The sequence below is a fragment of the Osmerus mordax genome, chromosome 23, assembly GCF_038355195.1.
Source record: "Osmerus mordax isolate fOsmMor3 chromosome 23, fOsmMor3.pri, whole genome shotgun sequence".
NCBI classification, from domain to species: domain Eukaryota; kingdom Metazoa; phylum Chordata; class Actinopteri; order Osmeriformes; family Osmeridae; genus Osmerus; species Osmerus mordax.
The window spans coordinates 2,925,970-2,953,955 of record NC_090072.1 but is presented as its reverse complement, the minus strand read 5'-3'; the positions used below and the strand labels follow the sequence as shown (position 1 = coordinate 2,953,955).

The 27,986-nt window shown below is 50.3% G+C and overlaps 3 protein-coding genes across 5 annotated transcripts in view; 2 read left to right on the top strand and 1 right to left on the bottom strand.

Annotated features, from left to right (window-relative positions):
• The first annotated feature begins 657 nt into the window (after positions 1 to 657).
• Positions 658 to 12,384, top strand: haus3 (HAUS augmin-like complex, subunit 3). Of its 2 annotated transcripts, XM_067261641.1 has the most exons (6): positions 658 to 696; positions 8,205 to 9,281; positions 9,478 to 9,687; positions 9,873 to 10,105; positions 10,424 to 10,712; positions 11,394 to 12,384. In XM_067261641.1, the coding sequence occupies exons 2-6, from the start codon at positions 8,235 to 8,237 to the stop codon at positions 11,625 to 11,627; spliced, it is 2,013 nt and encodes a 670-aa protein (XP_067117742.1). In that variant the 5' UTR covers positions 658 to 696; positions 8,205 to 8,234; the 3' UTR covers positions 11,628 to 12,384. The 2 variants fall into 2 exon arrangements, with proteins under 2 accessions (XP_067117742.1, XP_067117743.1); XM_067261642.1 differs by lacking the exon at positions 658 to 696 and having other exon boundaries at positions 8,097 to 9,281; positions 10,424 to 10,664.
• LOC136967730 (prostaglandin reductase 1-like) lies at positions 1,727 to 7,408 on the bottom strand. 2 transcript variants are annotated; one of them, XM_067261644.1, is made up of 9 exons: positions 7,323 to 7,408; positions 5,753 to 5,877; positions 5,596 to 5,641; positions 5,351 to 5,407; positions 4,129 to 4,296; positions 3,748 to 4,021; positions 2,618 to 2,723; positions 2,302 to 2,420; positions 1,727 to 2,133 (listed from the first exon to the last, which is right to left on the bottom strand). In XM_067261644.1, the coding sequence occupies exons 2-9, from the start codon at positions 5,856 to 5,858 to the stop codon at positions 2,023 to 2,025; spliced, it is 987 nt and encodes a 328-aa protein (XP_067117745.1). In that variant the 5' UTR covers positions 5,859 to 5,877; positions 7,323 to 7,408; the 3' UTR covers positions 1,727 to 2,022. The 2 variants fall into 2 exon arrangements, with proteins under 2 accessions (XP_067117745.1, XP_067117744.1); XM_067261643.1 differs by lacking the exon at positions 7,323 to 7,408 and adding an exon at positions 7,159 to 7,172.
• A 4,702-nt stretch (positions 12,385 to 17,086) lies between the features above and the next one.
• Positions 17,087 to 27,986, top strand: part of poln (polymerase (DNA directed) nu) — a 31,736-nt gene continuing 20,836 nt past the window's right edge. Inside the window, exons 1-13 of the mRNA XM_067261119.1 lie at positions 17,087 to 17,194; positions 17,314 to 18,195; positions 18,332 to 18,501; positions 18,599 to 18,711; positions 18,967 to 19,112; positions 19,368 to 19,436; positions 19,523 to 19,583; positions 20,114 to 20,178; positions 21,924 to 22,007; positions 22,162 to 22,257; positions 22,417 to 22,473; positions 22,860 to 22,916; positions 23,311 to 23,376. Of these exons, the coding sequence (XP_067117220.1) occupies positions 17,087 to 17,194; positions 17,314 to 18,195; positions 18,332 to 18,501; positions 18,599 to 18,711; positions 18,967 to 19,112; positions 19,368 to 19,436; positions 19,523 to 19,583; positions 20,114 to 20,178; positions 21,924 to 22,007; positions 22,162 to 22,257; positions 22,417 to 22,473; positions 22,860 to 22,916; positions 23,311 to 23,376 (1,974 nt within the window). The remainder of the gene's footprint in view (positions 17,195 to 17,313; positions 18,196 to 18,331; positions 18,502 to 18,598; positions 18,712 to 18,966; positions 19,113 to 19,367; positions 19,437 to 19,522; positions 19,584 to 20,113; positions 20,179 to 21,923; positions 22,008 to 22,161; positions 22,258 to 22,416; positions 22,474 to 22,859; positions 22,917 to 23,310; positions 23,377 to 27,986) is intronic.

The window sequence follows — 27,986 nt, the reverse complement described above, 5'->3', positions numbered from 1 at the left end:
AGGCTTTTGGAGGAACTTGTGAGATGTGAACCATATTTTATAAACTTATTAAATTAACAGATCCATAACTTATTAACTTTAAATTAAACAAATGCTTTGATACTCAAAAAGGTATATTGGAAAAAATATATAGTGCAGGAGACTTGCAAAGGATCTTCCATGAACATGATAACATCAGTGGACCAGAAGTACCCTGGAGAGCCCCCCCTCCCTGAACAAAATCAGACCTGTGGGTCTTCTCCACCCACTTCCCTCTCTGAACATCATCAGATCCTTGGACTGCCCACCATGTGCCACCACGAACACCCTAGACATTTAATTGGATAACCACATTCCCACCCCATGGTCTTCGGACCAATCACCTGTCACAGATCTCCCTCTCTGGGGGGTACAAGACCTGTCTCCCGAGGACAGGGAGACAGAACTTGGACTGGGCAGAACTCTCTCTGATCTCTGTCACGACCACTTTCTCAACGAAGGCCTTTGTTTGATCTATTCTGAGACTCTGTTTCTGTGAAGCTGCATTGGCATCATCGACTGACTATCCTTCTCCTCTAGTTTGACACGTTTGACAATTGGTGACCTCCGACGTGTCTGGGGGAGAGATCTGGACGAGTAGGTCCCCGAGAAAGGGACCCAGCAGGAGCAGGACGGTGGTGGTTGACTGACACTCACTCGGGATCCCATCATAAAAAGGTAAGCAGAGCCTGTTTAAACGAAATCTGCATAGCTTAGGAACCAGTAACTTTAGGAGTGTCTGTGAACTGCTGTAGGTCTGTGACTAAAGGCTGCTAGAACCAAATTGACTACATTGTCCCTGTAAAATAATTGGAGTCAGATAAATATTGATGCAACCCCAATGATACATTTTACTATGGTTTAAGGAAAATAGGTCCTGCAGGGACAAAAGGAGATGGGGAACGAAGACACATTTCTCTGCTCCCTTGTAGCAGAGATAATCATGGTTGATAGTGGGTTTAATGTCATATAGTACCATTATATACCTACTTCAGTCCAGTTAGCACTTCTGGGTTCATTATCAGTTAAAAGGTCTGAATTAAACTGGTTTCAGTTCTTCATATAAATGTGCTAAAGCGTAACCATGAATCTAGTCCCCTAGCAGAGTGAGAAACAAGCCCCTAACCATGGAAACAAGCTTCTTGTCATCATTCAAACAACCTAGGGAGTCAGGTGGCTGAGCGGTGAGGGAGTCGGACTAGTAATCCAAAGGTTGCCAGTTCGATTCCCGGTCATGCCAACTGACGTTGTGTCCTTGGGCAAGGCACTTCACCCTACTTGCCCCGGGGGAATGTCCCTGTACTTACTGTAAGTCGCTCTGGATAAGAGCATCTGCTAAATGACTAAATGGAAATGGAAACCTAATGAATTTCGAATCAGGGTCTAAAAATACAGCCAGTTCTTTCAATTCAACAAAAGGTTGAACTCAACAGCCTGTGTTGGTGCTTGAGTCTTGCTCTATTATTTTGGAGTCTTTTAAAGAAGGTTCTTGTAGGATCTTCAAAGGGTTCTTCTAACCGCTCTCAAGTACCTGATTAGCATCCATGACAAGCAGCTCGTTTTAATGACCTAGCCCACTAAAATACAACTTACAGACTTAATTTACTTCTAGGTTGAAGCGATTCTTGGAACCACTTACTATGGCACCCACATTGGACACTTGTGATCCATTTAAATTATATTTCCAACACAAGCCAGCAAACATTTCACAAAAGCCAAAAAACGGATTTATTACAAAGAAAAAAATATTCAATTTTACAGAAGGCAATAAGTACATGAATATCCAGGTTGCGTTAGTATGACTAATTCGTTTTAGCTCAGTATAAGCTGGATCATAGCCTGCTATTGGGCAGAGTAACATTTACTTAATTGATTTCATAAACATCATGGTAATCACTCAGATCTGTAACAACGACAGATCTTTACAGGATAGAAAAATGGGATCTGGAGGAGCAATAGGAATTCCAGAATGGGTGTAATCATTGGGACACAACGTGTTCCACCTTATACTTTTATAACGGCCTTCCCAATGTTCTCTCCTTTCAGCATCCCCATAAAGGCAGAGGGCATTTTCTCAAAGCCTTCCGTCACATGTTCCCGACAGTGCAGTTTCCCCTAAGGAGAGAAAAAAGCTATATTTAGCCTCTTCATAGAAGGATCCCCTCTCTTGTTATTATCGATGTACCCTGTCAGCTCTCAAACGGATAAAGTCAGATCACATCAAGCCCATTTTGAACGGAAATCCATCTGGATCAATGAAAATGCATTCCAGGTTGTACTTGCCTCTTTGGCCCAGGCCAGCAGCCTTCGGATGCCCTCTGGGTTCTTGTGCTGCCACCTATTCACCAGGAAGCCCTCCATCTTCAGCTGCTTGAAGACCATACTCGTGTGGGGGTATGGGCCTTAAAAACAAAAACAAAGAGATAGCAACATGAGCAATGTTGTGTGACGCACTGGCCAACACCACCACCTAGTGGCCGTTTGCAGTCACTACAACACCTAACGACTGAATTTCCATTAATTTCATGTTTTAAATACGAAATAAGAAAATTCCCATAGAATTTGTTCTATCAATCAATCCCAAAGGAAATTCACGTACCTGTCTGTGGTGTGGTATCGTTATACAATGAAATTCCTCCGCACACTGCTATCCTTCCAAACTGCTTCATCTGGGGCAAGGCAACACTGAAAAACGGGCCTCCAACCTAGAAAAGAGAACCGATTTGAAGTACTGCTAACTTCAGATGCTTCTCTCTCATCAAAAACACTAAAAGCCTTCTGCCAGCCAGCCCACAGTAGCATTCACATGACACCTTTATATAGAATCGTGTGTCGGCGAAAACCTTTAGTATTTACAAATGTGACCCAATGATTTGTGATCAATAATTTTATATTTATTTAGATTCCTCCTATCTAACTGTTTCTTAAGCGCGCTCTCATCTCCACTGCTGTCAGTGGACGATTCTCGTCAAGTCTCTCTGCAAAGTTTCGCGCGAGTTGGAGGCTTGTTCGGGCGAGTGCTATTATGGCGGAGGAAGAGTTACACGTTCCTACGAATTGCAATAAATCCAAGGTTTGGCAAGACTTCGGATTTTCCAGACAAGATACGTTGTGCTGCTATAAAGTACACAGGCTACACAGCTAATTGAGGTAGCCTTAGGTAGGAGGCTACATGGTATTTGTGTGGAGACGTCTTCCTCCCCCTCGGATTCAGCTATGGCTACAGTCAGTGTCGAGCTCCACTGGTACCTCTAGCAAGAATAGGAAGCTATTCTCCGAGAAACAAATCCCTGTTGTGTACGACAAAGTAGGACGAGAGATATCTGAGTCAATGAGAAAAACCTTAAAGTAGGACGTATGAGTTGAATTTAGTGTGTGAGGTGTTATGACAGTGTTTACAGCAGCTTGTGACTGCCAGTAATAGTTTAGGCCCTACCCTTTTTTACATTCAGAGAACACATACAACTGGAAAAAAGGACTGGTTAAAAGCAAGGTCCAGGCCTGATGTTATTTTATCTTTTGTCAGAGACTTTGTTTCATATGTGAAGTAAAACTAACTTTTTTAGTTAATTGATGATTTGCTGTGTGACAAATTAGTAGTTGCTTTGATGTATCTTTAATGTATCAGATCAGTGCACCAAGATGTGTATTGCATCCTCCTCAGTAATGGAGATGCACATCCCTAATATACACACAAGACGATTCAGCATTCGATCCAAACCCGCTTACGTTTTCAAAGAAGCAGTCGTATCCATCTGGCGAGGCGGCCTTCAGAGTTTCCTCAAGCGACGTGATGGTTTTGTAGTTGAAGGCCTCGTCGAAGCCCAGGTCCTTGAGGAAGGCCACCTTGGCGTCGGAGCCCGCCGAGCCCACCACCTTACAGCCCTTGATCTTGGCGATCTGGCCCACCACAGAGCCCACCGCTCCTGCCGCTGCGTTCACCAGCAGGGTCTCTCCTTCCTTGAGATCCAGCACCTCCTCCAGCCCGTACAGGGCTGTTAGGCTGGAGGGACACAGAGGGGGGGGGTTAGGGTTAGGGGCAATGATAATCACGGACAACCATGTTGTTTCCAGGGACGCAGTCACAACATATCCTGCAGCTCTCCTCACCCGGGCATGCCGATGCCGCCTAGAGCCTGGGACAGGGAGACCTCCTGGGGCCAGTCTGCCTGCAGCAGGGTCAGGCCGGCCCCGTCAGACAGGCTGTGGGTCCTCCAGCCACACCGGCCCACCACGTGGCTGCCCACCGGGAAGGAGGGGTTGTGGCTCTTGATCACCCTGGACAACAAAACGCAACTACGTTATTTACACAGGTCGAAAACAGTGCATCGTATCAGGAGTTGGAGAACCAGTCGGCATGTGACAACTCTAGTGACAAAAGTCAGATGGGCAACCATCTGATGGGGTCAGATGGCTGAGCGGTTAGGGAATCAGGCTGTTAATCAGAAGGTGGCCGGTTCAATTCCCGGCCGTGCAATGACGTTGTGTCCAAGGTACTTCACCCTACTTGCCTCGGGGGAATGTCCCTGTACTTACTGTAACTCGCTCTGGATAAGAGCATCTGCTAAATTATTAAATGAATATCCAAAATGTGAATCTAGGACACAGACAGGATGTGGTCAGAGTGGTTATGGTGTTAAGGAGAGTGGGTGCACTGTTTGCAAACAATTGACTTTGGAACTGAACTACAAATAAGCAATTTCTATGGCCCAGGCCAGGTTTAATCAGGGCACATTCAAGAATGTGTTTATCAAGATGTATCGGCAAGGACTTTACTGGTAACCAGTGTATCCCGGAGGAGTCAGGTGGCTGAGCGGTTAGAGAATCGGGCTAGTAATCAGAAGGTCGCTGGTTCGATTCCCGGCTGTGTCAAATGACGTTGTGTCCTTGGGCAAGGCACTTCACCCTACTTGCCTCGGGGGAATGTCCCTGTACTTACTGTAAGTCGCTCTGGATAAGAGCGTCTGCTAAATGACTAAATGTAAATGTAATGTAAATCCCCTCCCATTATATTAGGGGGTCGCCCGCCTTTCAACCCGAGCCCAACAAAAGTCAGATGGGCAACCATCTGATGGGGTCAGATGGCTGAGCGGTTAGGGAATCAGGCTGTTAATCAGAAGGTTGCCGGCCCAAGAGAACAGTCTAATTGACCACAGATGAACATTCTGTGGTCAAACATTACATTCTGGCTCCGGTAAATCTCGGCCATGCGTCATGGTTGAGATTGAAGAAACAGTGTGTGGTATAATGTGCGTGTGTGTGAGTCAATGTGTGAGTGACTGTGTGTGTGAGAGGATGTGTTTGTTTGTAAGAGTGACAGTGCAGAACTCACTTGGCCACTTGAGATCCCATCATCACCTCTCCAGGCTGTATGCGCATTACATACGCTCTGAGGACCGGGCAGATGAACATGAGAAGACAACAATCAGAGACGTTCCATGGTCCAAGGCCAGTAAACACTCGAGGGTAAAATCACGGACATGTGAAAACTTTCAATATCTCGGTAGCAATCAGCCAGGTGACTAGAAATGTTACATGGAGGGGAATTTGCAGGTGGCTTATTTTAAATCCCCTTACCTCATGTAAGGGTCCACACTGAGAAACAAAGCTTCCAGGAGCATCTCTGAAAAAGACAACCAGACAAAGACCTATTTAGACAAGATATCACCAGTACAGTTTAGGAAGGACCATTGGTACAGGTCACAATGATAGGTAATGTGATACTGTTATATACCTCCATCTTTTGGGTCAGGAAGCTGTTCCAGCTGCAGTCTGAAGTTGCTGTCCTTGGGGAAGCCCTCAAAACGCTCCGTCAGAACCCAAGTCTTGGCTTGAACCATTGCTCTCCGTTTAGGACAACTGTAAATCGATCAAGTGTATGAGTGAATGTATTTGTTTCAAACCCAGGCACCAGCGACTGGATGTCTCATTTATACTTTGATTTTGTGTATGATTATTTGTACAGTAATAGCATGAAAGTGTCTTGGCTCTCAGAATTAGACTTGAGTGACATATCTCTGCCCTTAGAACATGTGCATGCAGGAAGGTGTGAGTGGTTTAAACCAAGGAAGTTGCAAAGGGTGTTGGTAAACTGATAGCCTGGTACTGGCAGCGCAGGAATAGGTGAAGGGCAAAGCAGTAGCCTGTCATACAACCTGGCACAGAGTAGCAACAATACCGAATCTATCGAGGTAATACCTTAAAGGGGTCATTGACTGCAAAACCGAGTTTACCTTGTCATAGTTACCATAAAAGGGAGAAAACATCTAGTTTCATTCTAGGGCTATTTCACAGGGTTGCATTAGGGCACATAGAACAGCACCCGGACCATTTTCAGCCCAACCAATGTTACATACCCCTATTCGGAGACCTTAAGGAACAGTGTGAAATACCCTATACAATCAGTCAATAACCCCTTTAAAACAAAAGCTTGCATGAAAGAACAAAGATGTCGGATGGCAGGCACTCAAATCCGTGGCATATTTAAATTGACAACCTATCAATTTAAGCCCGCCACAAAACTGATGTGTCTTTGTCAGTTTGGGGTTGTTGCTAAGGGGTGGGGTGCCCCACCCCCCCAATCTCTCTCATCCTGTTAAAGACTTGTTAAAGACCTTCTCAAAATATTTTAAGACCTCATCGCCATGTGTAAACGTTTTTACACATGTCAACGTGTATGTCTATTAAACAGTTTTGTATTTTGTATACAAGTTGTATTTTGATCGATGCTGCGAGTACGTAAACCCAAGTCTGCACACTTGGCCATGACAACTACAACAGTGACTTTAAAGAACTACATTCTACATTAATCTGTTTGAAACGCCCCCGGGCGTGGTGAACTGTGGTAAGGAGAGCGATGGCAAGTGATTTGGGTCGCTGCAGTGTGAACGCACTGTCTCACGGTTGTTTTCAGCGACAGGCTACAGCCATTGCATAAACTCATCCTTCTCTACAAAAGAGTCTGCAAATTTACATTTCCCCATGTCCGAGTCTGTTTCGCGACTTGTAGTGTGCGATACATCAGCAAACCACGCATTTCGCAAAATACGTGACGTTGTTTATATTGGGAGGAAAATAAATATATTCATGCATACTTTTCAGAGTCAAACTCTTTGGACAAAGCTTGAACAAAATTAAGACCTCATCAAATCGCCGCGGACCCCTCGTTGTCGAACACCATACTAGAACTCGTGATGCAACTTCTCTTTCTCACAGTAGATAACCCACAATCCATTCAATGTAAAACCATGCCACCCCAAACATTTTTCCTAGACAAGACCATACACAGACCATTGCCTACTTACAAATCGCCGTTCTTCTTGCAGTGATGATGATCTATTGAATTAAACCTGGTGAGACGAGACAGGACTTTAACCGTTGGGGGCGGGCTTTTCTCCACCGGTTAGAAAGATACAAAAAAACGGAAGTTTACGTCTGTCGTCATTTCGCGGTATTCAGCGTGCGTGCGTTTGGATGTAGCGCGCGCTCAAGAAGGCTTGACAAAATTGGTCAGCAACTAGCAAGCGAATTGTTCTAAAACGTTTGAAAACGGCTACCATAAGCCATTACCTCTTCGGATCTTGCCGGTAAGAGAAGACATAGTTGTGAACCGAATGTGCTTTAAAAGTCACGTATTTTTTCGTCACGTTTCTTTTTACTTTGGGTTTGGTTAACGACTTTAACTAGTTACTGTAGCCTAGAACTGGCTAGCTGTAGCTAGGTCTGTTTAGCACAGTACCACAGTACAAACTAACTTATTGACATGATTTATGCTGTTCAGTGTGTTTTCAAGAAACGTACAAACGCTGATGCATACCGTATAGAAGCTATAATATGTAATAGTTTTATGTGGCTAGGTAGTTACTGCATGTAGAAACAAACAACAAGTTAGCCCAGCCATTTATCTTCACGCAAGGTTTGAGTTCTGACAGTGCCTTACTGTGACCTGTAGGTATTCTTGTCATTTATTCAGATTAGAAGATGCAGCGAGTTTGGCCAGCCAGTATATAGTTTTCTTCAAAACTATCTGGTAACATTGATTCTTAAACTTTCTTTGTCTATTAACGTTACTTAGCTCTAACACAAACCAGGATACAAAAGCTTTGATTTACATTAGAGAATCAAAAGAGCCATTTTCTAAATTATTACCACTTCAGATTCAGACAGTTGTCCATTGCCTGTGTAAGTTAACACAGGCTGTGGTGACAACGGCCGCAATGTTAGACGGTGATCAGTTTGTGAAGGCGCTGGGTCGCCTTGGTTACCCCGGCGCGTCATCGCTAAAGGCATCGGAGTTCGACTGGCTTTTCGACAGCGCCCCTGAAAACCTCCATTTCCTGCGTTTCGTCTGCCGCACCCTCAACCAGAGCAACGTCCTAACCCCGGAGGAGGTGCGTGCCTTCAGGACGCTTCGCCACTCTGGCAAGGCCATTCTGGATGAGTCGGCCCTGGATGAGGTCCTCAAGACCTGTGGGCCGAGGGAGGGAGGAGATGGAGGTGTGGGCGGAGGGCCACTGTCATCCTCGTCCTTCGGGGTGGAGGGGGATGTTGGCGTGGAGGACCTGGAGGTGGAGCTGCAGTGTTTACTCGAGGAGCAGAAGCTGAAGCAACACCGTTTCAAGAAGCTGCAGGTCATGACCTCTGCCCGGGCTGACTCCGCCCTCCGCCTCGAGGCGCGACAGGGCACCGCCTCCGACCGGCTGAAGGACACCACCGGGGCGCTCGCCGCGGAGAACGCAGGGACCAACGCCGCCTTGCAGGCCCTGACGGACGAGGTGAGGAGGCTGGCGTTCTGTGTCCGCCTCGACCCCGAGCCCAAGCCCCAGGAGGGGGGCGAGGTCAAGCCTGGAGCCCATAGGAGCCCCCCAGGACCCCCAGTCCTGGTGTCTCAGTTGCCCCTGGAACCCTACCTGCACCAGGTGGAGCTGAACACCAAAGCTCTAGCCAACCTCACCCAGAAGCAGTTCTTCCAGGGCATCTCAGACCTGGTGGAGACCTCCCGTTCGGAACGCTTCCAGCTCCTGGACCTCAGCTACTGTGAAGACGGGGATGTGGAGGAGGAGGAAGGGGAGGGGAAGGAAAAGATGAAGATAAAGGGGGGAGTTGTGGCGGAGAGGGTGGTGGAGAGGAGGAGGAAGGAGATGGCGAGGCTGCAGTGGGCTCACATCGTGGCCCAGCACCAGCTACTGATGGCCAGGGCCCAGGAGAAGGGGGCCAGGGCCGGGCTGGACTGGCTTATGGAGAAGCAGCGATCACTGTCCAAGGTGAGGGGTCCTCGTGGGACTGGGAAGTAGCAAAACGTATTTTTATTTGTTTTTATTATTTAACCCACACAGTTCAGCCATGAACTAGCCCTTTTTTGTTATTTCAACGTATCATCATCATATCCTGTTCCCTCCCCCACCCTCCTCCCTACTCTCTCTTCCCCTCTGTCGCCTGTCTCCCGCCTCCACCCTCCAGAGCCTGTCCTCCAGCTTCTCCACTCCGGCGCAGGAGGCTGTGTGCAGGAGTGAGCTGCAGACAGCGGGGGCTGAGCTGGAAGCTCTGCTCCAGGGACCGGTCCCTGCTGCCCTCAGGGAGGGGGCAAGGCTGCTCAATGTGCCCGTGGTGAGGGGGGACCTGGCCTTGCAGCTGGCCAGGCAGGACTACTACACCTCCAGGCAGGAACAGGTGAGGAGCCTCACCTGGCCTAGTCAATCTGGTGAAATCGGGTTGTCTTATGTTTTGTGTTGTGTTACGTGTGATAGAAGTCATGCCAGTGATGATCCACAATGCCAAACCCATTTTCCCCCGCATCAAATGTATACAGCATTAACTAAATCTGTTATTTTCTTCCATCTCCTCCGTCCTTCCAGGTCAGGGACCACCTGCTCCGTCAGAAGGCTTCCTTCGAGCTGCTGCTGCTGGCCCATGAGCTGGAGCTCCGCATGGGGAGGCAGATGCAGCTGTGTCTGGGGGACGTGGCCTCCAGGCTGGGCAAGAGAGGACAGGAGACCAGCCTCAGGATCCAGGCCTTGGCCCAGCCCGACCTGGCCATCAACCCCAAGCTGGGCCCTGTCATCTGCTCCAAAGACGCGGCCTTCAGCAGGTAGAGTGAAGAGATCTACAGCACCCAGGGAGATTGTCTAACCTCGCTGATGTTCTCGTGAGAGGAAACATTGCTTTGTGTCTGCCTTCTGTCCTTTTAATGTAAACTAAACACTATACAAGCTGTTAGTCATGTGGGTAGCTAGCTAGCTGACGTTTGCTGCCGAAAGCCAGACTAAATATCCAGGTAGCTAATGCTGACAGAAAGAGATTACTAGTTAACATTTTCTCCAGTTGAAATATTTGCGATTTAAAGGTGGTGTCGTGATATACAAAATCAAACTCGGGTGACCAGACCCACCTGTCTGTCTCTCCCCAGACTGTTCCAGATCCTGGAGTTGGGTCAAGAGTCCGGACAGAGCCGCCACGAGCCTTTTCGGACTTACGAGGTTCTAGAACGTTCCGCGCGTTCCCTCCAGGCGGAGCTGCGGTCGGCTCGCGAGGCCGCGTCCGGGGAGGCGCGCCAGCAGGGCTACACCGCCGCCCGTCTCCGCGGCGACTGCGAGGCGTTGCACGGGGCGACGTTCTCGGAGCTGCAGCAGCTGGTATTGGCGCCGCAGGTATGTCCCACGGCAACCACCAACCAGGAGCTCTGCCCCAACGCACAGGTACGTGTCCGATCGCTCTTCATCATCATCTTCGTCATCTGTAAGAGATGGCATTAGGAATGTGCCCCTGGTATCGTGAGTGAGCTGTTAGTTGTTTGGGAGTGTTGTTGCTAGGCACCATGGGGAGAGGGGAGATGGAGGGGGGGGGGGGGAGAGTGCGGTAGCACACAGTAGGGTCCTTGTTTTCTGTTAGAGGTGATGTCTCCACACTGCTGGTTGTGTTGGTTAGAGCACTGTATGGGTGTAAGACCTCCATCCATCCAGTGCTTCGTAGACTGGGTGTCTCTGCTCTCCCAGTATTGTGTTGCATGGTTCACATCCGTTTCCAGGTGATTGGTGGAGGACTCTTCCTTATTCCGTGCTCTTCATCTGAAGCAACTCTGTATTAATGCCAAGTTTTGACCTCCACAGGGTTCCAGAGGAACATCTGTATACATTCACACATCATTCATCCAATTGAATACATATTGTCATTTTCGTAAAACTGTCACCAGTGAGTGTGTAGCTAAAGTTTTGATTAGTCACCAGACTATTTGTTTATATAGCTAGGGTGAAAGTATGTTCTTACTGGATACTAATGGACTCTCTCTCTCTCTCTCTCTCCCACTCCCTCCCTCCTCACCCCCCCTCCCTCCTCCTTCCTCACCTCCTCCTTCCTCACTCCTCCCTCCTCCTCTCCAGGAGTTGACGGTGCGCCTGACAGACGTAGAGGCCCAGTTGACCTCCCTGTATCGCCTCATGCAGGAAGTCATGGGCGACGTGCGCAAGAAACGCTCTCAGCTGGAGCACAGCGCCCTCCTCAGGCAGGAGAGGGAACTGTACGTCCACTTCCACCTGGACGCCAGGCGGCTGCAGAAAGCTGTGGAGGACCTGGAGGGCAAGATGGCCGCCGGCGCCAGGAAGGAGCAGACATGAAGACGGTCTCATGATTTCTTGTTGTGTTCACATCCCTGGGGAGCTTTGCCCCCAGCCTCTCTCCTCTTCATCCCCGACAGAGGGCCTCTTGGCCTGGGCTCTCTCCCAGAAAACCAGCCCCCTCTGTCTCCAGAGACCAGTGTCCATCACCCTGTCTCGCCAAGTCGGTCTCGCATCTTCCTCAGCTCCAGTCTCATGAGCTCTGCGTGTGCCTGTCTGACAGCAAAACACCCCGTCTCACGACAAAACACCCCCACCTGACGGCAAAACACCCCGTCTGACGGCTAAACACCCCGTCTCACGACAAAACACCCTCACCTGACGGCTAAACACCCTTCTCTTGGACCAGTAGACAGTAGCTCCCCCATCAGCCCGCACACCTGCTTCTCGTCTCCATGGAAATCATCAACACACGCCAGCGTGTCCATCCTGCAGCGGTGCACTTCAATGTGACGACACAGGGAGTTTGCTGTCATAGTACAGCGTCACAGAAACACTCTAGAAACACTCAACACTGTTGTGCCTCGCTTTGGACTTGTTGGATCCACCTGTAGAGGGATTTCAGTCCCTTAGTTTCACCCACCAATGCAAATAATTTGATTCTTCTGTTCCGTTGGTGTCGTGATCATTCTTTGTTTGTCAGTTCCATAAGAGAAGAATAGGATGTTCGTTCCCGTTTAGTTGATCCTGTTCAGTTGCTTTGTGCAGCACAGCTTTCCATAGCAGAACTCTTATTCACCTGGGGGGGGAAACAAATAATTACTAACTTTAATATTTGTTTCTAATTCACAATGTAAAGTATTGTAAATAAAATCTTGTTAGTTTTGTTTCTTGTTTCGTTATATTGTTTTGGCCACCTCTTATGTAAAGAGATTCATGTGTTACTGTGTTATACCAACATTCACTTCTCTTGGTTGTGTGTGTGTATAGGGCGCTAGCAGGAAGGCAGGCAGAAAGAGGAGGATTAGGAGGTATAAGATGGAGGGATACAGCAGAAGCCATAGGCTGTGCTCTGGCCCTCTGTCCTCCTCCGCCCAAAGGATCCTGGCTGCTCTCAGGGCCCAGAGTCAACTCTCAGCCAGGAACTACAACAACACGACATGTGAGTCAGGGGACAGAACAGGGCAAGATGGAGAGGGATGGAGGGATTTGTAGTTTTATTACATTATTGATGCCATGACACTAAGGCCATATCTAGTATGTTAAACCATAGAGTACAGGAGAGTTTAGTAGAGTCCTCATCAATTATGCAAACCTATTTTTGAAAAGAAATCGCAAATATTTTTTTCAGCTTGTCCAAACTTTTTTCCCAAAACATTTATCAAAACAAAAATCTAACCTTTAGAATGTTTTTACTACAACCACACCAGTAATTGTGTTAGCCCCACCATGAAACAAGCAAGAGAATTGTGTCTTCAATAAGTCTTTGAAGACTTGAAGGATGGCCTGATCCAAACAGGCAAAGACACGCTTGTCCGTAGAGACGGCAGTGGCAGCCATGTTTTTTGTGTTCTGCGTCAGCTAATGGGCACGACGGCAGACGGAGGGAAAGCCTGAAGGGGTCTCAGGGCGGCTGGAGCAGAGCTGTGGGGGAGAGGACGGAAGGGTGAGTCAGACGGGCCCAGCTGCGGGCTCGTTCAGATGTCGTACTGCAAAGCTGACGCGCTCCGGCCCGCTCAGACAGGCATGGTGCAGTGCAGCTAAAGTACTCCATAGGAGTGTACAGGCTGCAATCAATAGAGTTTGGTTAAGGCATAGTGTCGAGGAAGAAAGGATTGGATATGTCTGCCGTCTTGAAAAGTACCATCACAATACTGTATATCAGCAGTTGCAGTCTAGAGTCAAGTATAAAATCACGATGAAAGCTAAGTTCATGTAGGAGAAGTTCTCATCTTCATCTGTTGTCCCTAACGGTGGGTCAGCCCCTGGTCCAGGCCCCGATCACAGTCCTCTGTGTCTGCCTGGACTCCCTCGTCCCAGAGGGAGAGATTCTCCTCCTGGAGCTCCTCACCCCAGGCCTTCTCTTCACCCCAGAGAGAGGGCCCCTTGACCCAGCCCTTCTCCCAGGAATCAGGCCCCTCTGTCTCCAGAGACGGATGCACCCTGGCCCTCCACACACCCACACAGGAGACCCACTGGATAGAGTCAGTGCCACACATGGAGTATATCCTGTAGCTACCAACACATAGCATTGCTCACTGCCATTTAGTTTTTATGTTAAATCCATAATCGCGTTTTTGGGGGTTTGACTTTTGGACATAATCTTTTTTCTACTGTTTGGATGTGTGATCCAAATGGTATGATCTCTTATCGCAGGTTTCCTGATGAGATGCAGCCCACCTTCACCCTCCAGTTCCCCATGGAAGATGAAGAAGACCCTGCCAGGCTAGCCTTCCCAGGGATGGAGCTCCTTGAGCCCCCTAGAGAGAGCTCAGTTCGGCCCTGTGAACCTGGACCCTCCAGGGCTAGTGTTAGCTTAGCATCAGAGAGCCACGAACCAGACCCAGAGCTACAGAGAGGAGGAAGGCACGCATTGATGGAGGCGGCTGGGGACGGACCCTGGCGTGAACCCCAACCATGGTTAGAATGCACTGTAGATCAGGAGAACCAGAGGGAGCGGACTTCTGGATCCGACCCCAGAGAGGAGGCGTCTGTTGGGGAGGAGGGTTCTGGGAATGGTGGGTCCTCTGGAGGCGTCGCCAAGCGGCACAAGTTCGGAAGCCTACTGCTCCCTCATATGGGTCACCTGACAAGAATGGAGGCAGGCTGTGATAGACATGGCCGTGGACCAATGAGAGGACAAGAAGGAGAGTTTGGGGCGGGGAGGAGGGTAGGTGTCGAGAGAGGGATGGGAGGGGAAAGAGAAGCGAGAACAGAAAGTGGAAGAAACGTAAATAACAGAATGCAACAAAGTTCTAACTGCGTTGGAGATGCATGGCCAGATATAGAGGAGGGGGAAAGAGCCATAGTATTGGACAACGCTGTCACAGGATCCGCTAATTGGATTGGACAGGATCTGATCAGAGAACCCAATGAAGAGGCAGGACAAGAGAGGGAGAGGTTTCCTGAATCAGATCTGGACAAGGTGACAGACCAATCACAGATCTTCAAGTCAGGACAAATACCTAACGAGGACTTTGGAAACTCAACTAACAACAGCCTTAACAACAACGACAACAACAACAACACTAGTTTGACAGAGGACACAGTGACTCACAAACCCAGCCTCAACAGTGACAGACCACAAGCTGTAGTTACAAAGAGCCGCCACCAGGTGGCAGAGCAGCCCGAGGGAGAGTGTCCATCAGAACCTGGGGAGAGGGAGAGACACCAGCATACAGAGAGACACCTGGCCCAGAGAGACCTGCTCTTCGGGGACACCATCATCGCCCCCTTGACCTGGCTGACGGAGGAGAGGACAGGGAGGAAGGAGTTAGAGGGAACAGGGGACCCAAAGGAAGGGAGGATCCTTGAGCTGGAGGGAGGGGAAGCCATAGAGGGAGCGAGGAGGAGAGAGGAGCACCAGACGGAGGGGAGGAAAGAGAGTCAGGGGAGGAAAGAGAGTCAGGGGAGGAAAGAGAGTCAGGGGAGGGAAGAGAGTCAGGGGAGGAAAGAGAGTCAGGGGAGGGAAAAGGAGATGAGGGTGCGGGAGCAGAGGAGAGACAACACGTTGGAGACACCAGCTGCAGAGTGGAACACAGGGGACACAGGTGTGTGCAGGGCTCAGGTGGTGGCATGCCAGGTGATTAGTAATATGAATATGCACAATAAATAAACCGTTTCTCTCTCTAAGAGATGTTCACACCACTAGAGGGCAGTGCCCTACTGACTGCTGCCCTATAGGAGTGGTACCTAAACCCTTGGGAGCATTGCCAGGCTTCTCCTATATCACTGATAATGAAATTGAAAAGGTGTGTCTCAGGGCTGGAGACGGCGATTAAAAATCGCTGGACTCGCTGACAGAGGATTCTGCTCCCTCTTTTCTTCCCCTCCCCTCCTCCCTTCATCCCTCGCTCTGTCCCCCTCTCACATGACACGCTGCGTTTTCCAAGACAGTGCTGAGTCAAGCTCTGCGTAGTGACAGAATGGAAGACCTCAGCTTTGCTCACATCAGCCTTGCTGACCTCTGTCAGAACATTGGGTCCACACACACACACACAAATATACACACACAAACACACAACCCTCCTAAATGGTTGTTTTCTCCTCTCCAGTAGCACCAGCTGCACGTGCTCCAGCCACAAGGCCTCCCCAGGAGGAGGGGGGGGCACTCGGAGCCCCCTCTCCTCCCATGCCTCCCCCAGAGAGAACCACCCACGAGAACCTACAGGTAATGGGAGAGGGGGGGTGAGAGAGGATGGGAGGCGCGGAGAAGGGGAGGGAGGTGCGAAGAGATGCAGATATGCTACGAGGGTGGGGGAGGGGAGGTTGTGAAAGCTGCAGAGACTGCCTTGAGTTGCTGCTGACTCCAGCACTGCAGTAGATGAGATGGAGATCCTGCTAGAGACCCCCCCCCTCCCTCCCTGTATAGGACCATGCTCCCCCTCCCTCCCTCCCTCCCTCCCTCCCTCCCTCCCTCCCTCCCTCCCTCCCTCCCTCCCTGTATAGGACCATGCTCCCCCTCCCTCCCTCCCTCCCTGTATAGGACCATGCTCCCCCTCCCTCCCTCCCTGTATAGGACCATGGCCCCACCCCCTCCCCCCCTCCTGGCCATGGGCCATAACCCTGACCCTGCCCGTCACTCCTAAAGCTTCTATAGCCCACAGCTCTGTAGTGCCCAGTCCTCCAGGGTTTAGAGGCGGTCAGCAGGAAGAAGGTAACCTCTGTGTTTACGGATCAGCTCAGCTTCCCCAGAGAGCTGAATCATTGGATGCCTCCTCTCCTGTTGATGCCAGGGTTCCTGGGCAGGGAGTGTTCTGTCACACACACACACACGTGCATACTCAGATGCACACATACACACATCTGCACATGCCCACTCATTCCTTCTCTCTCACACACACCTGCACATGCTCACTCACACCTTCTCACACACAGACAGACACTCAGACATGTGGATACGCAAAAAGTACGAACGCTCTCTTGCGCACACACACACACATCTCGAAGCTGAAAAACCCTCACTTTGCATAAATAAAGTGGTTGTAGTTATGAATTATGGAGCTGGCGTGGTGCAGAGTGTTCTGTACGAGGACACTGGGAAGGTCACCGAGCGGTGAGGCTGCACTCAGAAACGTCTGTCCGTCTAGGAGGTCTGTGTTTGTGAGAGATATTGTCTAGTGGTAAGTGCGTGTGTGTGAGAGCTGGTGAGAGTTTGTCTAGTGTGTGTGTGTGTGTGAGGGTGAGATTCTGTCTGGGACACTGTCTGCAGACAGCCAGAGAGAGCAGTCTGCTGCTTCTAATGAGCCTGACAGTCCAAGCTCTCTCAGACACACTCTTCACTTAGAATCAGAATCAGAATGAGGTCCATGCAGAGGACGGGACAGATCCGGTCTGAATCCCAGAAGAGGTCAGAGGTCATTGTGCTGAAACCACTTGAGCGGCTCCTTGCTAAACTGGTTCAGACGGTAGAAGGAGGCGGGGGAATCCTCCCTGATTTAGTGGAGGGTCACCTCTGTCTGTCTGTCTCTCTATGTCATATCCCTCTCTCTTTTTGTCTCTCCCTGTTTTTCTCTCGCTCCTCCAGGCCAGTGATTGCGGCTCCACAGTGTCACTGCAGCAGGACGGGCTCATCCCTCCGCCCCTGCTCCCCCGTCACCTGTCTTCCTACCACCTCACCCCCCAACAGCATTCCACCCTCATCCCCACCCTCACCCTCAAGAGGAAGCACCGTGACCCCTCGTCCAAACCCTGCGGCCCCCCTCCCAAGATCTCCCTCCCCAGGCGGGCCCCGGTGAGGTGGGAGCCCCCTCGCCCCTCCCAGACCAGGATTGGGGAGGGGGTGGAGGGGCAGCACGGGGGCAGATTCCTGACCTCCACTCCCAAACACCCCGAACTCGCTCCAGCCTCTACCAGAGGCCCCCAGAGCAAGACCAAGCCCCCTCCCCCCTCCCAGACCAGGATTCGGGAGGGGGTGGAGGGGCAGGATGGGGGCAAAGTCCTGACCTCCACTCCCAAACACCCCAACCTCGCTCCAGCCTCGACCAGAGGCCCTCGGAGGAAGACCAAGACCCCCTGCAACACTGGGGGCCCCAAGAGAGTCCGAATCACACCCCCCAACCCCATAAAACGACCCCCAGCCATGCAGAGGGGGTCAGAGGACGGGCAGGTCATGGAGAGGGAGTGCGGGTCGACCCAAAACGGGACTAACTCCCCAAGACCCTCCAAAACCCCCAAGACTTCCAAGCTCAAGCCGGCCAAACCTGGACCAGAGAACCCCAGTGGTGACCCCAGAGCCCAGTCCAAAGTCTGCCTGACCGCTGCCCTGACCTGTGACCCCAGAGTGAAGGATGCTGGGAAGCTGGGCCCAGAGGAGAGGGGCAGGGTTCTGGAGGAAGCGAGGCGGGCCCGGGCGTTGGTTCTGACCATGGTGTTCCAGGATGGGACCACTCAGCTGGACCCAGAACAGGTTAGCCATGCCCACGCTGACTCTGCCAGAAGGCGTAGTAGTATGTCCTGGGTGTGGGGGTGGGCGGATGTGTGTTTTGTGCATGCACCTGCGTGTGTTATGCATCTGTGTGTGTGTGTGTGTGTGTGTGGTGTAGAAGTCCAGTCCCGCAGTGTGCGGGCTCCTGGTTGTAATGAGGGCAGACCTGGAGCAGAGGGGACCGGAGGAGTGTGGAGGGCCCCAGGACAGTGTGGTGTACCTCAGGCTGGAGCACACCCCAGCCTGGGCCCAGCAGCACCAGGACCACACCCTGGACCTCTTCACCAGGTCTGTGTGTGTCTGGCCATGAGTGTGTGTGTATTAGTGTCTCAGGGTGTCTACACGATAACTGTGTGTGTGTGTGTACTGTGTGTGCGTGTCGTAGAGAGCTGCTGTTGCAGGTGGTATCCGGAGCTCAGCTGGTGGTGTGTTATAAGAGTAAGGACTTCCTCCGCACCGTGCTGCAGCACTACAGAGCACACCTCAGCTGGAAACAGGGTAACACACACACAGGCTTTCTCTCACTTTCCTATTCTGTCTCTTCTGTTCGCTGTCGTTTTTGAAACATGATCATCAGATAGCGGCTTCTTGCAATCCCCCCAAGACACTAGAGACCACCCCCGGTGTAAGACATTGACCAGACCCCCCCCCCCTCCCCCCCACTCTAAGAGACTGACTCCCCCCCACTCTAAGAGACTGACCCCCCCCCCCCCTCCCCCCCCACTCTAAGAGACTGACCCCCCTCTCCCCCAGTGTGGGGGTGTCGTGTGCAGGACCCCCAGGTGTGTGCCTGGCTGTTGGACCCTGCAGACCCCGCCTCCTGCTACCAGGACCTGCTCTCCAGACACTGCAGAGTCAGAGCCCACACACACACCACCCCTGCCCTGGGGACCAGGAAGGTGTGTACTCACCTACACACACACACACATGCTCACACACATGCTCACACACACACACACACACACACACACACACACACACACACACATGCTCACACACACACACACACACATGCTCACACACATGCTCACACACACACACACACACACGCTCACACACATGCTCACACACTGACACATACACACACCTATCGAACATCTCAATGACTCTGCTCCTTCAGTCTCTCACTCTCTCTCTCTCGCTCTGTCTCTTAGGTATCTCTAGTAATCTCCAGTCTGAATCTGCTTTACAAGCTCAACACAGAGATTCGCTCCAAGCTGAAGGTTTAATGACACACACCTACACACACATATACACATACGCATGCACATACACACACACGTGTGTGACAGTGCCTCTTGTCCTCCAGGCCCAGGGGCTGTGGAAACTGTACACTAACATGGAGATAAGCATGATCCCTGTCCTAGCAGGTGAGGAGAGAGAGAGAGAGAGAGAGAGAGAGTGAGAGAGAGAGAGAGAGAGAGAGAAAGAGAGAGAGAGAGAGAGAGAGAGAGAGAAAGAGAGAGAGAGAGAGAGAAAGAGAGAGAGAAAGAGACAGAGAGAGAGAGAGAAAGAGAAAAAGAGAGAGAGAGAGAGAAAGAGAGAGAGAGAAAGAGAGAGAGAGAGAGAGAGAGGGGGGGGAGGGGAAGGGATGGGCTGGGAGAGAGAAGACGAGGGATGGAGGGAGAGGGAGAGAGATCTAAGGTCCTTTACAAAGGTCAAGTACACAGCATATGGTTCAGAGTGACTTGGCCTCCGTTGGGAGTGGAATATGAATGCTGGTTTTACCACGGGCTGTTTACAAGTGTGTGTGCATGTCTGTACAGACACACTGGTAAACAGTACATTAATGTCCTCAACTACATTCTCCTGTCATTGATGAGGTCATGGATGAGGTCATGGATGTGGTTAGGGATGTGGTTCTGGGTGTGGTTAAAGGATGTGGTTCTGGTTGTTCCAGCCATGGAGAGCCACAGGATCCATGTGGACAAGGAAGCTTTGAAGAGGACCTCGGAAATGCTGGGGGTGAGACATAACACATACACACACATACACACACACCACATCCCTTACTTGTGGTTCTGATAAACTGATAAAATTCCTTTGTACCTTAGAAGTGTAGCTGTCTGTGATCCTGTCCTTTAAATGTAATGCATGGCACAGACACACACACATTCTTAAGAACACACATTTCTCTGCTCCCTTGTTGGCTCTGCCACACACACACACACACTTAAAGATGCTGACAGCAGCAGGGGGTAGTGGGGAGTGCGCGCCTTGCTGTGTCTCTAAAAATAGAATTGAGCTTCTGTCCGTCTCCTTGAGAGTGTTGCCGCAGGAAAGATCATCACACACACACACACCTACAGTCACACACACAGACACACCTATTTTCTCTGAAGCATACAGGTTAGTGACAGGCAGGGCCTGCAGCAGAAAGCATTTATCTTCTCCTGTTTGAGTCCCCTGTTGAACTCATTGCAGCTATAGAACAACAACATCTAACAAACGATCTCCCCATAGCTTTGAAGCCCGCTACTGTGGCACTGTGTGTGCGTGTGTGTGTGTGTGTGTGTGTGTGGGGGGGGCATTCACTGTGTCTTCAAAGCATATGGAAATGTGTGGTGCAGCTGTGTGTTCTGCTGTTAGACTGGGAAGCAGTATCAGTGTCCTGTGATGAGGACTAGCGTTCTGTAACGGAACCTCCTCTTGGTTCTCATGCCCCCCGGTTCTGTGTCCGAGCACATCACGCAGAAGGGACCCTATCCTCGATGCACAGGTGGAACACGCACACAGACACACACAATGTTGTTCATTCCCATACACACAAACCTCTCAGAAGTTAGGGTTTTTGTAGGATTATAGCACGGTTCACACTACTGTGTGTGAGAGAGGGTGTGAGTGTGTGAGAGTGCGTGTGTGTGAGAGGGTGTCTGTGAGAGGGTGTGTGAGAGTGCGTGTGCTGAGGGGGTACATGTCATATTGATGAGATGGTCTGGAGGCTCATTGGCAGAGTACATCAGAGTCCTCATCCGTCTGCCTCCTCCATCTCTCTCTCCCCTCCCTCCCTCCCTTTCTCTCTCCCCTCTGTCTCCATGTCTTTTTTATCTCTCTCTCCGTCTGTGCTGTATTCTTCTCCATTCCTCTTCAGGGTGGGCCTCCCCTCTTTCCCTCCCTCTTTCACTCCCTCTCCCATCTTCTCCTCGTATCAACCCTCACCCTGGTTTCTCCTTCCCTCTCTCTCTTTACTCACCCATCTCATATCCTCCTTTCAGCTTTTCTTCTGTTAACCCTCCCTCCTCTCTTTCACCTCCTCCTTCCTTAATCTCTAATCATCCTTTAACTCACCCCCAACTATTCCTCCACACGCCCTTCTCATCTCCTCTCTCTCCCCCTCTCTCCTCTGTCTCCTTGTTATGCATGCTGTGTGGGCTGGGGGAGACAGGACGCTCTCTGCAGGATTCTCCAAGCTTCTATTAGAGCCTGACTTGTAGAGAGCATGCCAATGCTGTCACGGGATTACCATGAGCCTGCACACACACATCACACACACACACACACACACACTCTTTCACCCACACATCACACACTCTCACACACAACCACACAGGCATAAACGCATGCTCACGCACATCTATTGATCAGGACTTCACATCAATTCTCTTGCTCTCTCGTCTTTCCCTATCTCTTCCTCCTCTTTCTCTCTCCCTCCCCCTCTCCCCATCCCCCCACCCCTCTCTCTCTGCACTCCCCCCACCCCCCCTCCCCAGACTAAGCTGAAGCAGTTGGAGCAGGAGGCCCACCAGGCAGCAGGTCAGATGTTCCTGGTGTCCAGCTGCACCCAGCTAAGAACGGTCAGTCACCACGCACCTGTAGGGGAAGGAGTGTGTGTGGGTGGACAGGAGTGTGTGTGTGTGGAGGAGTGTGTGGGTGTATGAACCGGTGTGTGTGTGTTTATGTAGGAGTGTGTGAAGAGGAGTGTGTGTGTGTGTGTACCCCTGTGTGCAGGTCCTGTTTGACAAGCTGCGTCTGCATGAACGCTGTGACAACAAGAAGCTCCCCAAGACACTGCTCACACAACAGCAGTCAACATCAGAGGCAGCGGTGAGACACACACACGCTCATGCACACACACACACACACACCTGTTCAAACACACACGCACTCACACGTACAAACACACTTTAGATCCAGTGAAAGGTCAGCCTAACATGGATCTCGGTGACTGAGTGTATGTGTGTGTAAATGTGTGTGTGTGTGTAGCTGTTGCTGCTCCAGGACCTGCACCCCTTGCCTAAGATTATCCTGGAGTACAGACAGGTAAGATAGCCCCCCAGTCAACACACACACACACACCGCCCCCCCCATGTTAAAACATCCTGCATCAATGAAACCCATCTCTGAATATACACACATTGAAATATGTGTTCCTTTATACCTCTTTATAATAAGAACTAGCTCCTTTAAAATTACATTACATATGTATCACTTTATTCATGTTATAAAGGTTCCAGAAACTTGACCAAAATGTTTTTCCACAAGCAAACCAGTCCACCAACCAAAGAAACACGAATACGCTTTGGAAATTAAACTCTTCACAAGCAGCGTGTCCTAAAGGAGAGTGTGTGTGTCCGTGTGTGTGTCCGTGTGTGTGTCCGTGTGTGTGTCTGTGTGTGTGTCTGTGTGTGTGTCTGTGCTGTCCTCAGATTCACAAGGTCAAGTCCACGTTTGTGGACGGGATCCTGTCTTGCATGGTGAACAAGGTGAGACACGCTGCTGTTGGTCCTCTCTGACACCAGGGGGCAGCGATGGTCGGACGGCCTGATGTCACCTGCGTGTCCCTGTGTGTCACCTGAGTTAAACTGTTTGTCAGAGTCGTTTTGTACCTAGTGTGTATGTATTACTCGTGTTGCATCATCAGCATTACATTGTTTTGTATAATCTTGCATCACCCTCTTATTTAACCCTGTGTTTTAACCTCTGTAAAGACCTGTGTGTTTTGATATTGGGTATTTTGCATATTTATATGCTGCAACGTCCTACATTTCCTTTTGTGGACCAATGAAGGACTACTACTAGTACTGCTACTACTAAACCATGTTTAGGTTCACTCCAGACTGTCTTTGTCTCTGTCTCTTTTCTCTGTCTTTCCATCAGAACTTGATCTCCTCGACATGGCACCAGACTAGCGCTGTGACTGGTAGAATCACTGCTAAAAACCCAGTAAGTCCATCCAATCATTTCTCTCTCTCTCTCTCTCTCTCTCTCTCTCTCTCTCTCTCTCTCTCTCTCTCTCTCTCTCTCTCTCTCTCTCTCTCTCTCTCTCTCTCTCTCTCTCTCACACTCACACTCTCGTTCTCTCTCTCCCTCTCTCTCACACACTCACACTCTCGTTCTCTCTCTCCCTCTCTCTCACACACTCACACTCTCGTTCTCTCTCTCCCTCTCTCTCACACTCTCTCACTCTTGTTCTCTCTCTCTCCCTCTCTCTCACACTCTCTCACTCTCGTTCTCTCTCTCACACTCTCTCTCTCTCACACACACACACTCTCACACACACACTCACACACTCTCTCACTCTCTCCTTCCACTCTCTTCTCTCTCTTGTATCCCTTCACCCCAGGGTCATATCTCCCAGCTCGTCCCTCTCTCCTCTCCTTTCCCCTCTGCTGTGTCCTTCAGGACAACACAGCTTCTCTTGTTCTTCCTTACAACTTACACACACATACACTCCCCCGCAAACACACACTCACCGGCACACAGACACACACTCAGCCACACACACACACAGAGACACGGTCACACACGCGCACACACAGACACACGTACAAATACGGTGGCACAGAAATAAATGCCCTTTTGTGTGCAGAGAAAAGCTCTGATTTATTTTTACTTAGTCAGAGGCTGCTCTCCTTAGCTCGCTCTCACTCGTACACACACACACCACTACAGTACAAACAACAAAGAAAAATCTATCTCTCTTGCCCAGCTTGAAGCTCTCCCTCTCTGGTTTTTATTTCAGACAAAAGAGACCAAGAGCTGTCTGGGGCTTGACACAGCAGTCTCTGTGTGTGTTAGTGAGTGTGTGTGTGTTTGTTTGTGAGTGTGTTTGTGTGAATATTGAGTGAGAGAGAAAGTGTGTGTGTGTGATAGACAGAGAGGGTGATTGAGTAGCATAAAGCCTTTAGTCACGCTTTGAGCAACTTTGTGAGTCAGTAAAGGAGTGCTACTGAAATATTCATAGGTCTCTGACACACACACACACACACAATATTTCAAATATAGGAAGCAGACAGCGGTAAAGTTGTGCGCTCATTCCCACACACACAGACACGCTGTGTCTGTCTCCAGATGTGTCTGAGAGGAAAATATCACATCTCATTCCTCCACCTCTCTCCTGTTCCCCTGTCCTCTCCTTGTCTCTCTCTTTCCATCTTCTGTTTTGATCTCCCTTATGACTGTGTGTGTGTGCGTGTGTGCGTGTGTGAGAGGAAGAAATAGACAGATTGTGTGTGTGTAAGGAATCTAGGGTAACCTAGGATACTGTTCACTAAAGACGGAACTCCCGATGTGCACACACACACGTGCGTAGACTATGCGTCATTCACTCGCTGCCTTTCCTACCGAGACCAGTCGTGTTGCTGTAGTGACGTAACAATAGAACAGTCTCTTCTAGAAGGTTCTGCAGAATTTGAAGAGAGCTGCTCTGTGCATGTACCCCGCTGATTTGAAGGGAGGGGGGGGGGGGGGGGGGTGTTTGTGTGTGGGGGGGGGGGGGCTTAAGCGAAACAGAAGGAATTTTCGCTCCGAAATCATCTTTGCGCATGCACACACACAACAAACATGCTGGTGTTTGCCGTCATGTAAATGAGCAGCACCGCGGAAGGGTTTGCTTTCATTTGGGGTTCATGTGAGGTGAGCTGATTTGCTGTAACACAGGCCGGGGTGCATAAAAGCAGGACGACTAGAAACACACACAGAGAGCCAAGCTACCTGGGACCAGGGAACCTGCTTTACGGTTCGTCTCCTGCCAAAACAAGGGCCGCTCATTTCCCCCTCTCATCTCTCCTCTCTCTGTCACACACAAACAAACAAGCTCACTCTCTCTCTCACACACACACATGCTCATTCTGCAGCCGACGGTTAACACACAAACCACTGAAACTTGCATTCTCTCTCTGGCTCGTTCAGTCTCTGACACACAGCCCTCTCGGACACACCAATGACCTTGGCAGTGAAACCAGAGAAGGCAAATGAGATCAAACAGACCTCTCCTCCTTTCTCAATCTGCTCCCCCCCCAAGGCTCACCCTGATCCACTCTCTCTGTCTCTGTCTCTCTCTCTGTCTCTCTCTCTCTATCTCTCTGTCTCTCTCTATCTCTCTCTCTCTCCATCCTGTCCTCACCTCTCTCCCCCCCCCCCCCCCCCCCTGTTAAACTGAGCAGCACCAGCACAACGCATTCAGGTTGCCGGGCTCTTCCCTATTGCAGTATATTTCAGACCTCCCTCCTCTCTCTCTTCTCTCCCTCCTCTCTCTCTCTTCTCTCTGTCTCTGCTCTCCCTTACTCTTTTCTTCGCTCTCTCACACTGTGGCGTATTATTATTAGTCAGCAATGCCAAGCTTTAGAAGCTTACGAGTACACACACACGGCTTCACAGGGACAGAGAAACATTCCTCGAGCCTTTCATGTTTTGTTGTGTTTCTGATGTGGAGATGAGACGCTGTCTGATGATCTGAAAACGGAGAGATGAAGTGGTCTTTACCCCCGAATAATTTTAACATTTCCACAAACCGTAAACTTCATTTCAAACATGTTTTTTGTCTTTGATCAACGTGAAGCCAAAGTGCATTTTATATATCATATTTAAATGGAATCTACCCATACAGTGATCTCTCTTTATCTTGCTCACATACACACATACACAGAGAGAGCAGTATTCATTGCACCTTCACACAGTGTTCCCCAGCTACCCTGCAGTGCTGCAAACACACACACAAATCCCTTGCCCTACACTTTGTGTGAGTGGGGTTTGCTGTCGTGCTGATGAACAGACCACAGAGGAACCCTTTCAATATCTGTAATTAACACAGGCCTCATCTGTTAGAGAGAGACTGGGGGAGAGGGGAGGAGGGGGAGGTGAAAAGGGGAGGAGGTGGAGAGGTGAAGAGGAGAGGAGTGAGGTGAAGAGGGAAGGAGAGGGAGGTGAAGAGGGGAGGAGGAGAGGGTGGGGAAGAGGGGAGGAGGAGAGGGAGGGGAAGAGGGGAGGAGAGGGAGGTGGAGAGGAAGGAGGAGAGGGAGGTGGAGGGGGTAGGAGGAGAGGGGAGGAGGTGGAGAGGGAGGTGAAGAGGAGAGGAGGGAGGTGAAGAGGGGAGGAGAGTGGTAAATGGGAGGAGAGGAGGGTGAGTGGGGAGGGGAGGATAGCAAAAAGGTGAATGATCGTTTGAGACAGGTGTTCCTTGCCCAGGCCCAGTAGCCCCCGACCCCTCTCTGTTGTGGCATTTCTATGGTGAATGGTAGACAGTGTGTGTGTAGGGGGAGGGAGTGTGTGGTGGTAGGTGTGTGTGGTCGTGGGAGGTGTACGCGTGTTTATGTGTGTGTGATGAGTCATTAAGTTGGTGCAGTGTGATTGAATAACTGCACATTAGCTCCGTTACACTATGTGCTGCACAGAGCACTCCCCATCTGTTGGTCTTCCCCTGAGACTCTCTCCTGCCATCCTCCTTCATTCATTCTTTACCTCTCTCTCCTCTCTCCTTCCATCGTCCTTCATTCATCCTTTACCTCTCTCTCTCCTCTCTCTCCTCCTGCTCTGTTTTCCTGTCTCTGCTCCTCCATCTCTCTCTCTAACTTCCCTGTGCTGAATGGGATCTTCTTATAGGATTTCCTTTACACAGACTTGAACATGCCGGAGCAGTTCATCTGTACGCCTCTCTGCTGACCAGCGTCTCCTGGTCTGAGAGAGAGACAGAGAGAGAGACAGAGAGTGAGAGAGAGACAGAGAGACAGAGAATGTGGAGAGAGAGAGAGACAGAGAGAGAATGTGGAAAGGGAGAGAGAGAGAGAGAGAGAGAGAGAGAGAGAGCAGAGAGAGAATGTGGAGAGAGAGAGAGTGAATGTGTGAGAGAGAGAATGTAGAGAGAGAGAGAGTGAATGTGGAGAGAGAATGTGGAGAGAGAGAGTGAATGTGGAGAGAGAGAATGTGGAGAGAGAGAGAGAGTGAATGTGGAGAGAGAGAATGTGGAGAGAGAGAGTGAATGTGGAGAAAGAGAGAGTGAATGTGGAGAGAGAGAGAGAGAGAGCAGAGAGAGAGAGAGAGAGAGAGAGAGAGAGAGAGAAGAACACACACACACACAGTGCCAGCCCTTCTCCAGAGTTCTGGAGTGTTCACCACTCGTCCCCCCTCCCCCTTGTCAGTAGCTCCCCTCCTATGGGATACCCAGGAAGGGACATCTGGGTCTCACACACGCACACTCACACACACACACCACGTGTGGCTGAGACAGGGCAGGTTGTCATGGGACCTGCAGTACTGTACTACATGAGTCTCACATTACATGCGGCAGGATCCGGATTTCACACGTGTGACGTGATGAAGATGATACCACTGTGTTTACAACGCAACCAGGGGGAGTCAGGTGGCTGAGCGGTGAGGGAGTCGGGCTAGTAATCCGAAGGTTGCCAGTTCGATCCCCGGTCATGCCAACTGACGTTGTGTCCTTGGGCAAGTCACTTCACCCTACTTGCCTCGGGGGAATGTCCCTGTACTTACTATAAGTCGCTCTGGATAAGAGCGTCTGCTAAATGACTAAATGTAATGTAACCAGGAAGCAT

Bases quoted from the DNA above. Each gene is read 5' to 3' on its own strand.
- LOC136967730 (XM_067261643.1), bottom strand. The intron at 4,022-4,128 runs GTGAGGAGAGCT...GTGTCCCTCCAG, and splicing joins GGCGGCATCGGCATGCCCGG to CCTAACAGCCCTGTACGGGC. The intron at 2,724-3,747 runs GTAAGCGGGTTT...TCTCTTTTCTAG, and splicing joins ACGACTGCTTCTTTGAAAAC to GTTGGAGGCCCGTTTTTCAG.
- haus3 (XM_067261641.1), top strand. From the start codon at position 8,235: ATGTTAGACGGTGATCAGTTTGTGAAGGCGCTGGGTCGCCTTGGTTAC. The intron at 9,688-9,872 runs GTGAGGAGCCTC...CCGTCCTTCCAG, and splicing joins ACACCTCCAGGCAGGAACAG to GTCAGGGACCACCTGCTCCG. The intron at 10,713-11,393 runs GTACGTGTCCGA...CCTCCTCTCCAG, and splicing joins AGCTCTGCCCCAACGCACAG to GAGTTGACGGTGCGCCTGAC.